The sequence below is a fragment of the Barbus barbus genome, assembly GCF_936440315.1.
Source record: "Barbus barbus genome assembly, chromosome: 4".
Taxonomy (NCBI): Eukaryota; Metazoa; Chordata; class Actinopteri; order Cypriniformes; family Cyprinidae; genus Barbus; species Barbus barbus.
In genome coordinates, this window is record NC_136732.1 from 24907880 (window position 1) to 24920948 (window position 13069).

At 37.7% G+C, this 13069-nt stretch overlaps 2 protein-coding genes across 2 annotated transcripts; one reads left to right on the top strand and one right to left on the bottom strand.

Moving 5' to 3' along the window:
• Positions 1-565: 565 nt before the first annotated feature.
• On the bottom strand, positions 566-5393 carry LOC306860651 (tumor necrosis factor ligand superfamily member 6-like). Its single transcript, XM_079402461.1, has 4 exons — positions 5092-5393; positions 3490-3529; positions 3264-3341; positions 566-2958 (listed from the first exon to the last, which is right to left on the bottom strand). The coding sequence occupies exons 1-4, from the start codon at positions 5293-5295 to the stop codon at positions 2567-2569; spliced, it is 714 nt and encodes a 237-aa protein (XP_079258587.1). The 5' UTR covers positions 5296-5393; the 3' UTR covers positions 566-2566.
• A 2841-nt stretch (positions 5394-8234) lies between these two features.
• On the top strand, positions 8235-13064 carry tmed1a (transmembrane p24 trafficking protein 1a). Its single transcript, XM_079415278.1, has 4 exons — positions 8235-8627; positions 9528-9625; positions 11187-11367; positions 12491-13064. Exons 1-4 carry the CDS (start codon positions 8427-8429, stop codon positions 12707-12709), a joined length of 699 nt encoding a protein of 232 aa, XP_079271404.1. The 5' UTR covers positions 8235-8426; the 3' UTR covers positions 12710-13064.
• Positions 13065-13069: the final 5 nt, after the last annotated feature.

Here is a 13069-nt window from a genome sequence, read left to right on the forward strand (position 1 = left end):
CTTTGTTTTGAGTAGGAAATGTATTCAAAATAGACAGTAAACATTCATTTAAAATACCTGGAATAAAGTTTTATGCTGCTGATGCAAAAAGTTAATGATCAGTCAAATAAATGACTGCCCGTGTGCAGATCCAGATACATGTACTCCCATACCTAATGTGAAATATATATATATAGGGGTCCAAAAGTCTGAAACACAGTCTGTATTGTATTGCATTTTTGTGCTTTTATTTTGCAATAACATATTTGAGTGGGAGTCAATGTTGCTGTATCAAGATGTTCAAACAAACTGAGCAAGTGTTTATTATAATCATTACAAAATTACACACTTCAACTCTCACAGTGCTTCCATTTAATAAAAAAATAAAAAAATAAATCACTTTTGTCTCAGACTTTTGGTCCCCACTGTGTGTGAGAAATATCTTCAAAAACTACATATAATTGAATTAAATATAAGAATGATAATAAATGTTTAAGCAACATACAAAAGGAGTTGCAATATATTGCAGCAGTATTATGTTATATATTTTGAGCAAATTAAAGGCGCAATGAAACATTCATGTTCATCTCCCAGAAAAATTATTATTAATTCAGACACCTGTTGCTCACAAAAGAAATTATGCTAAATATGCCGCACAAACTGTAAAGATCAAATTAAAATGATCAAGGATACTATATAGTTTTCACTTAAAAACTGGTTTCACAAATAACTCACAAAGAAACAACAAGTAACACTGAAAATGTTTTTTCTTGTAAAAGTTATTGCAATAGATCAACAGAGTCGCAGGTGCTACACACAGGCAGAAACATTACAAGGTATATACAGGTCCTTTTCAAAAAATTAGCATATTGTGATAAAGTTCATTATTTTCTGTAATGTACTGATAAACATTAGACTTTCATATATTTTAGATTCATTACAACACAACTGAAGTAGTTCAAGCCTTTTATTGTTTTAATATTGATGATTTTGTCATACAGCTCATGAAAACCCAAAATTCCTATCTCAAAAAATTAGCATATCATGAAAAGGTTCTCTAAACGAGCTATTAACCTAATCATCTGAATCAACTAATTAACTCTAAACACCTGCAAAAGATTCCTGAGGCTTTTAAAAACTCCCAGCCTGGTTCATTACTCAAAACCGCAATCATGGGTAAGACTGCCGACCTGACTGCTGTCCAGAAGGCCATCATTGACACCCTCAAGCAAGAGGGTAAGACACAGAAAGAAATTTCTGAACGAATAGGCTGTTCCCAGAGTGCTGTATCAAGGCACCTCAGTGGGAAGTCTGTGGGAAGGAAAAAGTGTGGCAGAAAACGCAGCACAACGAGAAGAGGTGACCGGACCCTGAGGAAGATTGTGGAGAAGGACCAATTCCAGACCTTGGGGGACCTGCGGAAGCAGTGGACTGAGTCTGGAGTAGAAACATCCAGAGCCACCGTGTACAGGTGTGTGCAGGAAATGGGCTACAGGTGCTGCATTCCCCAGGTCAAGCCACTTTTGAACCAGAAACAGCGGCAGAAGCGCCTGACCTGGGCTACAGAGAAGCAGCACTGGACTGTTGCTCAGTGGTCCAAAGTACTTTTTTCGGATGAAAGCAAATTTTGCATGTCATTCGGAAATCAAGGTGCCAGAGTCTGGAGTAAGACTGGGGAGAGGGAAATGCCAAAATGCCTGAAGTCCAGTGTCAAGTACCCACAGTCAGTGATGCTGGTGTTGGTCCACTGTGTTTTATCAAGGGCAGGGTCAATGCAGCTAGCTATCAGGAGATTTTGGAGCACTTCATGCTTCCATCTGCTGAAAAGCTTTATGGAGATGAAGATTTCATTTTTCAGCACGACCACGACATAGAGAATCTGTGGGATATTGTGAAGAGAAAGTTGAGAGACGCAAGACCCAACACTCTGGATGAGCTTAAGGCCGCTATCGAAGCATCCTGGGCCTCCATAACACCTCAGCAGTGCCACAGGCTGATTGCCTCCATGCCACGCCGCATTGAAGCAGTCATTTCTGCAAAAGGATTCCCGACCAAGTATTGAGTGCATAACTGAACATAATTATTTGAAGGTTGACTTTTTTTCTTTTTTGTATTAAAAACACTTTTCTTTTATTGGTCGGATGAAATATGCTAATTTTTTGAGATCGGAATTTTGGGTTTTCATGAGCTGTATGCCAAAATCATCAATATTAAAACAATAAAAGGCTTGAACTACTTCAGTTGTGTTGTAATGAATCTAAAATATATGAAAGTCTAATGTTTATCAGTACATTACAGAAAATAATGAACTTTATCACAATATGCTAATTTTTTGAAAAGGACCTGTGTGTATATATATATATACTAGTAGACTATAGAGTGACTAGATATATCAAAATCAAGAAAAGTTTGATTTCTTCTGATTCAAGTGTCTAACTTGTTTTCAGTTAGAAAAATTACTTGAAAGGTACAGTTTTAAAGAAAAATTATAGTGATTATTAATAGATTAGTCTTCCATCAGATCTAGCTGTGACCTTATCCAACTCACACATTAGTCATATGGTAACAGTCTGCCTCCTGAATCCATCTAAACCATGAACAAACCAAAGTAGTTCTCGGCAGCATTGGACAACACAAGTGTACAATTTTTCACCCTGACAAACACAGCATCACCTTTGTACAGATGAAACACCCCGCTTAGGTAGCTGTTGTCTAAGGTTCTCAACCTCGCTAGTTTAGGATGTAACCTAGTGGACTGAAGAAGTGTAATCTCATTTCCTACGTATCGATGTGTTACCCAGAGTACAGAGTGGCTGAATATGAAGTTGTCCTCCTTGAAGTTAATTTTAGAGTAGACGGAATAATATCCTTCTTTCTCTATGATGAGTTTGCCCTCATTTGCCTTGTGTTTGACATGATGAAGAATGGATTGATGATTGTCATGCCACAGCACGACTCCATTAACAGGTTCCCGACCAGCTAAAGGAGAGGACAGCAAGAGCATCATATACATTAGCTCTCAAATGTTTCGACACACTTGAATGAATTTGCTCTTTCATGATCTCATGTATAAATTTTGTCATTAAAATACAGTGAATAGCAAAGTAAAAGAGTTGTTCAGCATACATGCAGACTTTTGGTGACTGAATAATTCCCATACTTCTATTTGTGTTAATTCAGTTCTGCTGACTTAGAAAATATCAACAGTGAATTGACATTGGATTTCTAGTCATTGATGACAAATAAACTAAACCTAAAAATCAATAAATCAGCTGTAAACTTACTTGTCAGTTGTGCCATTGGTTTTGATGGCTTCATTTCTCCAAGCGGTTTTTGTTTGGGGGTTACAGCATGCTCTTTCTCTGTGATAATCCAAAAATAAATAAATAAACTATCATAGGTTTGTAAGTGCAAGATCTAATATTTTTCATATGCCATGTTTACCTAGAATAAAGATGCAATGCATCAAAGTAAACTTGTGGCAGTTCAGACTAGTAGAGTGATCTTTACCTTTTTTTCTCATGCCAATCTGTGGTTCATCTGGAGGTGTCTGCGGAAGATTAAAAAGAAGAATCTTACATTTATGAATCTTTCATATTGATTGTTCAAACGCAACGAGTCTGCAAAAAACCTTTTGAGGTTTACCACCTCAGAGATATTACAATAATGTATCATGAGCTGCTGTTGCATTAATTGTGGCAAATGCCTGCACTTTAGTTAATATAAAATAATATAATTTAATAAGAATCACCTCTACATTTATATTAATTAATTAATTAATTAAGCTTGCATTCATCAGCCTTGAGTGCCACGTCTAACATCCAACAAACCACCGACTCACAGAACCAAGTCCCCGCCCTTTTTTCTTTTCCAATAATCCGTTTAATTTAGGTGTACGTCACAATACAGAAGAAAATATCTGTCACTACTTCAGGAGAAGTCAAGTCACCTTTATTTATATAGTGCTTTACACAATACAGATTGTGTCAAAGCAAGCGAGGAAATTATTAAGAGCAACCATTATGTTCGCTCGGTTGCGTGTGTACAGTAAAAATATGAAAAACAGTAATGTAAAATTATCAAGCTACACTCCTAATATGCAAAGCAATGTAAATGTAATAAAATAAATAATAAAAACATTAGTATGACTATTTGTATTTTAAATAAGACTTGGCATTCAGTCGTGTTTCCCCCAGATAGCTTAATCTGTGTGACACTGCTATATCAGATAAACCTGTTGCAGGTCGGTTAAGACCCATTTTCTCATAGCTGTATTTGTTAGGTCTGGGTCTAGGTCAGGTAACCACAGCACGCCATGTGGTTTGAGCACCAGCTGTCCAGCTACATTTCTGCAAATTTCATGTAAAGGGAGGAGCCTGACGGAAACATCTTAATGTAAATACTATTTGGAGGATGTTTACTTCCCATAATGACTGCATATGTCTATGCGTGTGTATATAAATGTATTATTTTTTATTAATTATTTAAATAATTATTCGCTTATGCTTTCTAAGCTGCATTTATTTGATTAAAATACAATAAAAACAGTAATATTCTTGAAATGTAAAATAAATGTTTTCTATTTGAATATTGTTTTTAAATTAAATTTATTCCTGTGATGCAAAGCTGAATTTTCAGCATCATTACTCCAGTCTTCAGTGTCACATGACCCTCAGAAATCACTAATATGCTGATTTGCTGCTTAAGAAACATTTTTCATTATTGTCAACATTGAAAAAAGTTGCTGCTTATTTTTGTAAAAAGTTATTAAAAAATGTAGCATTCTTTAATGAATAGAAAGAAATATATATTTACACAGTTATAGCTCAATTGTAGTTCTATATCATTTGTATCTTATTGATTCAGATAGCTAAAAGTGATAAACCACGATGAGGTCAACAACCAAATAACAATCTATATTCTTCCTATAAAAGAGAAACAGAAGACAGAAAAACAAAGAAAATTATCAAAAAACGGCAATGAACTAAAAAGAACTGATGAACAAAAGATGAACTGAGATTAGATGAACTGATAGTGTGAGTGAAAGAATGACGCTGAATGAAAGTACACAAGACAGCGATGCTTCAGAAAGTTGGACCAAGTAGTACTTACAGAGGTTTCTTTTGATGTGAACAGATGGTAGATGAAACAGGCCTCCACGGCCATGCCACATATAGCCACACACACCAGGATCACCAGTAGAGTCTGGATCACATCTTTCTGCTGTCTACGGCCCGGCTTGGGGGGCAGCGGTGGGGGCTTCATTTTACTGTCCACCACGAATACTGAAGGATACGAAACTTTACCTGGAGCCATGTGCTCACACACAGTCTCTGGCCACTTCAGAGATGACAACTGCACATCCAGAGAGGTGCAAGAAGACCCCCTGCAACGCAGTGAGAGCGAGACCCACAGTCAGTGTGAAAGATAACCATCACTCATAAAGCCTGCAGGTGGGCGGACGGTGTGAGAAAGCTTCTCCAGTGGGGCTTGAAAAAAAAGTCAGACCACTCTCAAAATCTCTCAAAATTTCAAATGACAGGTAAAGTAAAATCTGCACGTCTTAGTAATGTTGGACGAAATAAGTGCAACATTTAAATCTAGTTTTTCAAAATGAGAAAAAAAGTTATCAGTGATAAAAGTCAGATCTTTTAGAACGTGACATATTCCATTCGAGTAGGTTGGAAGTGGAATCTACATAAATGGGAATCAGAAAAGACGTGGAAAACACAAATGCCTACACAAGGCAAGCGGATAAATGCATGTTCATGACCATGCAACAGGCCCACCTGTTCACACCTTGCTCTTTCCTGTGCATCAGCTGTCAGCCACAGCTTCCTCTACTCTACACAACATACACACACTCTCGCACACTTTTTGAAGTAATTTTAGCTGTAATAAAGTTTTAAGTAACTTTACTGTCGGAAAAAGACAGAAAGTTAATTTTGGAGCAATAAAATACAGAGTAGTGGTACAGTCTATGCAGGCTGATGTAGCCTTTTTTATCCTTATATTTAGAACAATAACCACAAGTATAGTTCAGCTGACAAAAAATGCAAGCAGACTGAGAGCAAGCAAACTATCTCACATTCAGAATACTCATTCAGTCTGTGTGTACTTTTGACTTAATGCCTTAGCTTGTGACACGTGAAACCAATATCAAAGAACTCGTGGTGATGAAAGCTGACTGTGTTGTCACCTGCGTCTGGGCCAAAAAGTTGCACTTGAACACACGTCAAAGACTAAATGCAAAGGTCAACTAGCATGTACATTCTGCGCCTGCGTGGGAAGAAATAACTCTCCATACCAATAGGGGGCAGTAGTCTGTATTTGTCATTCACAGAGGGAAACGTGAAACTAGGACTACAGCTATACAAACCATAAACATCATCGCTTCTTTAGCATTTCAAATGGTTTTCAGTTTCTTCATTACAAATTTCCATGTCCTTATTAAAATATTTGCATATTACTGCAGGTGAGCTGAAGATGTATCACTAAAATCATTATATGTGTGCACTTTGACTTGTTTGTTTGCTTGCTTTAGTCGCTTTAGGTATTTATTTATTTTTTTCATAGTTCCTATGACTATTGGTTCCTATAACTACAAGTACCCTCTTTTTGGCATGTTTGCACTGCAGGAAGTTGATTGGTTGATTGGCAGAATGCATGCCATACGAAACACTGACATATTTGTGGCCTAATGGTTAGAGAGATACTTTGTAACCCCAAATTTTGCAGGTTCGAGTCTCGGTATACTGGCAGGGATTGTCGGTGGGGGGAGTGAGTGACCAGTGCTCTCTTCCATCTCAAGGTGAGACCCTTGAGCAAGGCACCGAACCCCCAACTGCTCCCCAGGCACCACAGCAAAAATGGCTGCTCGCTGCTCTGGGTGTGTGTTCACGGTGCATGTGTTTGTTCACTCCTCACTGCTGTGTACTTGGATGGGTTAAATGCAGAGCACAAATTCAGAGTAAGAGACACACCATACTTGGCCACATGCTACTTCCTTTCTTTACCTTTCCTTTTTAAAATGCTGTGTAAACACAGGTTTCATATACTTACTCCACCAACTAACTCTATCAACATGAAAAAAACTATTGATGGACCGAAGGTGAGGTCCAGACATTTCTGTCCTCCATCCTCCAGCTATTGACGTTGTAGAATGCCTCACTTAAATGATGTTGCCGACTGCCTGACACCAATTTAAACAACTACTGACGGTGCAGAACACACAGCAAAACCTGAGCTGACAGACGCTAAATGATGGCTGACCATCTGTTCAATGTGTCAAGGCCTTGAAAGACTACAGTAGTATTTACACACATTTATCTAGCAGGGTCTTACCATGGACTTATGTTATAGATTCATAGATAATGTATATTTAAATAAAAGTTAACCCTTAAAAACCTTAAATAATTAAAATTTGAATGTCAGCTCAACGTTCTTACTTGACACGCAAGAACAACACTTACTGGTTCTTAACACTTTGATGATCAAATTTAATCTAGTCATCATATAAAGTGTTTGTGTCTCTACAGAAAAATGAACATTTGGGCTGTGTGGCCTTTCAAAGGATGGACCTAAATTATGAGAAAATATCTTCATTTGTGTTTCAAAGTTGAACAAAAGTCCTATAAGTGAGGAACGACATAAGTAAATGATAGCAAAATTTCAATTTTTCTGTGAACTATCCCTTTCTTAAGTCCGGCGTTTTTGACAAACTTGACAATTGACTCCAAAGCCAAGCAAGCATGGCATATAATATCAGGATATGTTTAATCATCGAAATTAGTTCCTGGGGTAATTGTTGATCATGATAGATGAAACTAAATAAAAATTGCAACATTTCAGTTTAGCCACTTGTTGAAAGGTTCTTCGTAAGTTTGTTAGTTTTATAACCATAAATATTTTTCAAAACATTGCAGAGATGTTCTATGTGACAACCACATTTTACCCATAAAGAACATTCTACTGGTTCTATCATGGTTACACTGCATTAATTCTGCAAGGGTTTTTGCCATTAACAGAACTACAGTATTTACTTAAATGATGACTTGACATCACAATGCAACATTGTTTGGCCAGAATTAGCTACTTCTACAAGCATCTCATAGAGTACGATACAAATTACACGGAACCTATAAAAACATTTTGATAGAACATGCAATGTTTCCATAAAATGACAAAGACGCGCGTTGAATCTTGACGTCGGAACCTAGTGGGCAAATCCTCGAGCCTTTTTGCGCGTTTTACGCGACGCGGGAAAACTACACGTTCATTATCAACGAAGCTATCAAACTTCAAGCGCGGCTGTTTATCACCGCAAGTTCACCAGAGTCCAAACAATGCTCTTGCAGTCAGTGTAGAAGGCAATGATAGCGTCCTAGCGTTTATCGCGCCGCTCGCAGTGCAGACGGGCTGTTTGAAACAGCTGCTCTAGTGTGTTGATGAAGAGCAAAGTAATGGAGCGGTGTAAAGAGACGCGTCTCGCAGTGTGTTTGCTGCTCTTTCTGACGCTCAGCGTGGATTTGGGATTCGCATTCGGACAGAATAATGACGCCGAGTTCACTTTCCTTTTACCTCCCGGAGCAACCGAGTGCTTCTTCCAAACAGCCACTAAGAACAGCAGCATGGAAGTGGAGTACCAGGTCAATAAAATATTTAAAGTATTTCAGTTATTTAATTTAAATGACTTAAAATGATAACCTGTTTGAAATGAATTGAGAGGCCACAGCAGTCAGCAAATTTGAGAAGTTACTTGTAAAAACAGTCTAGTTGCTTGTGTGTAACTTTTGCTTTATCATAGTTTTTGTTTAAATATAATTTATCAGTAAGGTTTTTATTAACTACTGCATTACTGTAATGACCAGGAAGTAGCAGGACATTTCCTTTCGCAGGTGCATGTTTTGGTCAAAGTGCATTTATATGCATGACTGTACTTATGAAGTCATAAGTCTCCTGTGATCACATACTAATATAATATGAACAAAGTGTGTATGGTTTAGTTTTATGGTTGTGGTTCTTTTCTACTGCTCTGGTGGGATGACTGACATTGAAGTCAATTAAATAAGGACTTGAGCAATCCTCATTCAGTCCTGTTTACTCACAGAAGCTACTGTCTTTTAGTTATTCTAGTCCAACCCTGTGTTGTGACCTTTCTCAGAAGATTCACTGTGCCACAGGTCTGGGGTGCGTTTGTGGAGCCATCCCGCTTTACGATAAAAACAGGCACAGCTGCGGGACAGCTGACCCGGCCCAAAGCTCATTCCATCTGCTGGAAGGATCACGGTGTCTAGTGCTACATGGCTACTGTTTGCCACACTTTATCTCTAGTAACAGCACACTGACTCCTCAATGGGCTGCTTTATCAGTCTGTGGAAGATAGGAGGCCTCTAATTTGAATTTTGAATTTATATATGTGCATTTTTGTCTTCATTAATTATCCTGTTGCACCTGGATGCATGTCACGTTACAGAACTAAAACGTGGGCTGTGAATGCTGTTTCATTTATCAACCACCCTGCCATTAACCCATGTGTGTTTCTGCAGGTCATTGCAGGCTCAGGGCTGGACGTCGGCTTCACTCTGATCTCCCCGCACGGATACAGATTGGTCTCCGACTTCAGAAAATCAGATGGCATACACACGTAAGCTTCACATCCCATAGTGCATGAAGCTGAAACATTTACACATAGTTTTGGACTGTTATAACCCACAGTATATGCATGTCCTCCACTGCAAAATTGCATGCTGTTTGCTGCTGCAGGGCTTACAGTGACCACAACTGAATTTACAGAAAACAGTTGCCTGTTTACATAATTGTTTGCGTTACCAGGTAGTCAAATGAAAAGTAATGGATTTAAAAGCGTACTTTAAGGGTTAGTTCACTCAGAAATGTAAGTTCTGTTATTACTGTCTTATTTACTTTACTGTAAGCTTATTTCAACCACAGAGTAACCTCCAGTTTCACAAATAAGGCTTAGGCCTAATCCCAGACTAAAATGTACAGGTACATCTAAAAAATTAGAATATCATGAAAAAGACTCCCTCATGACAATACCCCAGATTCTCTATGGGGTTCAGGTCAGGCGAGTTTGCTGGCCAATCAGGCACAGTAACACCATGGCCATTGAACCAGCTTTTGGTACCTTTGGCAGTGAGGGAAGGTGCCAAGTCCTGCTGGAAAATGAAATCAGCATCTCCATAAAGCTTGTCAGCAGAAGGAAGCATGAAGTGCTCTAAAATTTCCTGGTAGATGGCTGCGTTGACTGTGGACTTCAGAAAACACAGTGGACCAACACCAGCAGATGACATGGCAGCCCAAATCATCACTGACTGAGGAAACTTCACTCTGGACTTCAAGCAACATGGATTCTGTGCCTCTCCGCTCTTCCTCCAGACTCTGGGACCTTTATTTCCAAATTAAATGCAAAATTTACTTTCATCTGAAAAGAGGACTTTGGACCACTGAGCAACAGTCCAGTTCTTTTTCTCCACAGCCCAGGTAAGACGCTTCTGACGTTGTCTTTGGTTCAGAAGTGAACCTGAAGACGTCTGAGCATGGTGGCTTCAGTCCACTCCTTGTGAAGCTCTCTTTCTTGGAAGTTCTCGGAAGTCTCACAATTTTGACTTTCTCTGAATTCTGAGTTTACATGTCATAATTTAGACTTTTTTTCTGATATTTTTTCACAAATTGTTTCTCTAAATTTTGATATTTCGCTCTTTTGAATTTGTTTCTATGGATTCTGAATTTGTCTTGCAATTCTGACTTTTTTCTCAGAAATGAGAGATGTAAAGTCACAATTCCAAGTTAAGTCAAAATTACAATATGAGAAAATTGCTTTGGGATGTCAACTTACAATTGCAAGATAAAAACTTGCAGTTCTGAGAAAAAAAAAAAAAACTTAATTGTGAGGTATTATTAACCCATAATTGTGAGGATTGTAATAAAAAAAATTGCAATTCTCATTTTTATTCTGTTTTAGTTTGGAAATAAACTTCCATAGGTTTGAATATGAAAACAAAAGATATTTCGAAAAATAGGCCTATTTGTTACAGTTTAATTGACCATTGATTTCTATTGTATGGACTTCTATTGTATGGATTTTCTTTTTTTTTATGTAATATTTCATCATATTTCTTAAAGTCATGACTTTATAAACTTATATTTATAATTTTGCTTTGTATGTGTTGGGGGTTTGTTGTCAGGGTGGACCCCACTGAGGAGGGCGACTACAGGATTTGCTTTGACAACAGCTTCAGCCGTGTTTCAGAGAAGATGGTGTACGTGGAGGTGATTGTGGATGGATCAGAGGAGGATGATGATGAAGATTGGGCTGCTCTGGCTGAACCGGAGGACTCGCTGGAGTACAAACTAGAGGATATCAGGGTACACAAATCACAACACTTCATTCATCTGCCCAGTTTACAGTTCTTATTATTGTAGGATGTGGATCATGTGCATTATAAATATCAAATCAAGTTCTAGAACCCAGCAAGCACAGCTGCTTTTTGAAAACATTTTTTTAAGTTCAAAAAAGTTCTGATACCATTTTTATCCCACATACTGTACATAAAATTACAGATATGCTTGTGTAGTAAACAAACTGTACATTATATTGGTGCTATAAGGTTTCTTAACTCTGTAGGACCCGACATATGAAATAGTCAGCAAAATCTTTTTTTAACAGTAGAAAAAAAATTAGTATTATTTGATATACCAAACCTTTATGGCTCATATAATATGATATAGGAGAATATGGAGCTCAAACTAAGCAACAATATGTAATTTGGTCCAGTTGCTAATATTTATTTGGCCAAAAAGATGGCTTTTTGATAGCTTGTAATGTAAATCAATGAGAGCTTTTTAACAACATAAGAAACCAGTTACATAAAATATTAGGCCTAGTCGTCAATCTGTATCTCCTAATAAAATGTCTTAGTTAAATGATATCAATGCTTTAAATGTGTTATTTTATGATCAAATCGAGTTCCCCCCCCCCAAATTTTACCATGATCCCCCCCCCCCCCCCCCCCCCCCCCCAAAAAAAAAACTAAGCTGCTTCAGTCACAATATAAAAGTTATTCTCAAGTTCCCCTAAAAAATCAAATAAAAAATAAAAATCAGCAAATATTATCACAACCTGAAAGTGGATGATTTTACAATTACACTGAAAGGCCTTTTGCTTGCTAACAAGTATAAGATATCAGTCAGACAACATGTTGGCATGTTGTAGATTGCGTACTATAGGTTTTTCAGGTTTCAGGTTATGTTTTGATTATTTTGATCATTTTAAATTTGCACACCAAATGTTATACAGTAGGCTTTATTAGGGTTAAAGAAAAGATAACAAGCTGGTATTTTCACATTGTTTCCAGAACATTTTTTTAAATGGTTGAATACAGTTAAGGATTTGCAGTTCAAATTTTCCTTTAAAGCTCTAGTTTTGGCACTGATCATCTGTTTCAAAATGTTTTGTGGAAAGCTTCACTCATGTTTTCTCTCCACACAGGACACAATGGACGCTGTGCACAAGAACCTGGAGCGAAGCCGTCAGCTACAGACGACGCTGCGGGCGTTCGAGGCTCGTGACCGTTACCTACTGGAGGATAACCTGTGGCGGGTTTCCTTCTGGTCCAGTGTCAGTCTGCTGGTCATGGTCAGCGTGGCCCTCACCCAGATCTACACATTACGCAGATTATTCAGTGACAAACACAGAGTTTGTACATAGCCGAGATGACTTGGAGGGAAGATGCCAGAACACTGTATGCTGGAATAATGGATTCTGTAAATGAAGACATTTGGAAACTCTCAGGTCCAAAAATCCCTCTAGTTTATGCTAGAATTGAAGTCTTTGGGCATTGTCCATTTCTCAGAGTTTTAATTATGAGTTTTCTGTAGAGTGCTAACACTGCCGAACACTAAATTTACTTGAAGTACTGTAGAAACATTTGAATGTAATTTTGCACTTGACTTTTAAAACACTGTGGTTAAAATAATTTATAAGACTTTTGAAATAAATAACATTGCGATTAACATTTCTTATGGATTTATACGGCAGGAAAATAAAAATCCAAGGGAACGTTTTGCT

Bases quoted from the DNA above. Each gene is read 5' to 3' on its own strand.
- LOC306860651 (XM_079402461.1), bottom strand. From the start codon at position 5,295: ATGGCTCCAGGTAAAGTTTCGTATCCTTCAGTATTCGTGGTGGACAGT. The intron at 3,530-5,091 runs GTAAGTACTACT...AATCTTCCGCAG, and splicing joins TCACATCAAAAGAAACCTCT to ACACCTCCAGATGAACCACA. The intron at 2,959-3,263 runs GTAAGTTTACAG...CCTCTCCTTTAG, and splicing joins ACCAATGGCACAACTGACAA to CTGGTCGGGAACCTGTTAAT.
- tmed1a (XM_079415278.1), top strand. From the start codon at position 8,427: ATGAAGAGCAAAGTAATGGAGCGGTGTAAAGAGACGCGTCTCGCAGTG. The intron at 8,628-9,527 runs GTCAATAAAATA...GTGTTTCTGCAG, and splicing joins GCATGGAAGTGGAGTACCAG to GTCATTGCAGGCTCAGGGCT. The intron at 9,626-11,186 runs GTAAGCTTCACA...GTTTGTTGTCAG, and splicing joins AAATCAGATGGCATACACAC to GGTGGACCCCACTGAGGAGG.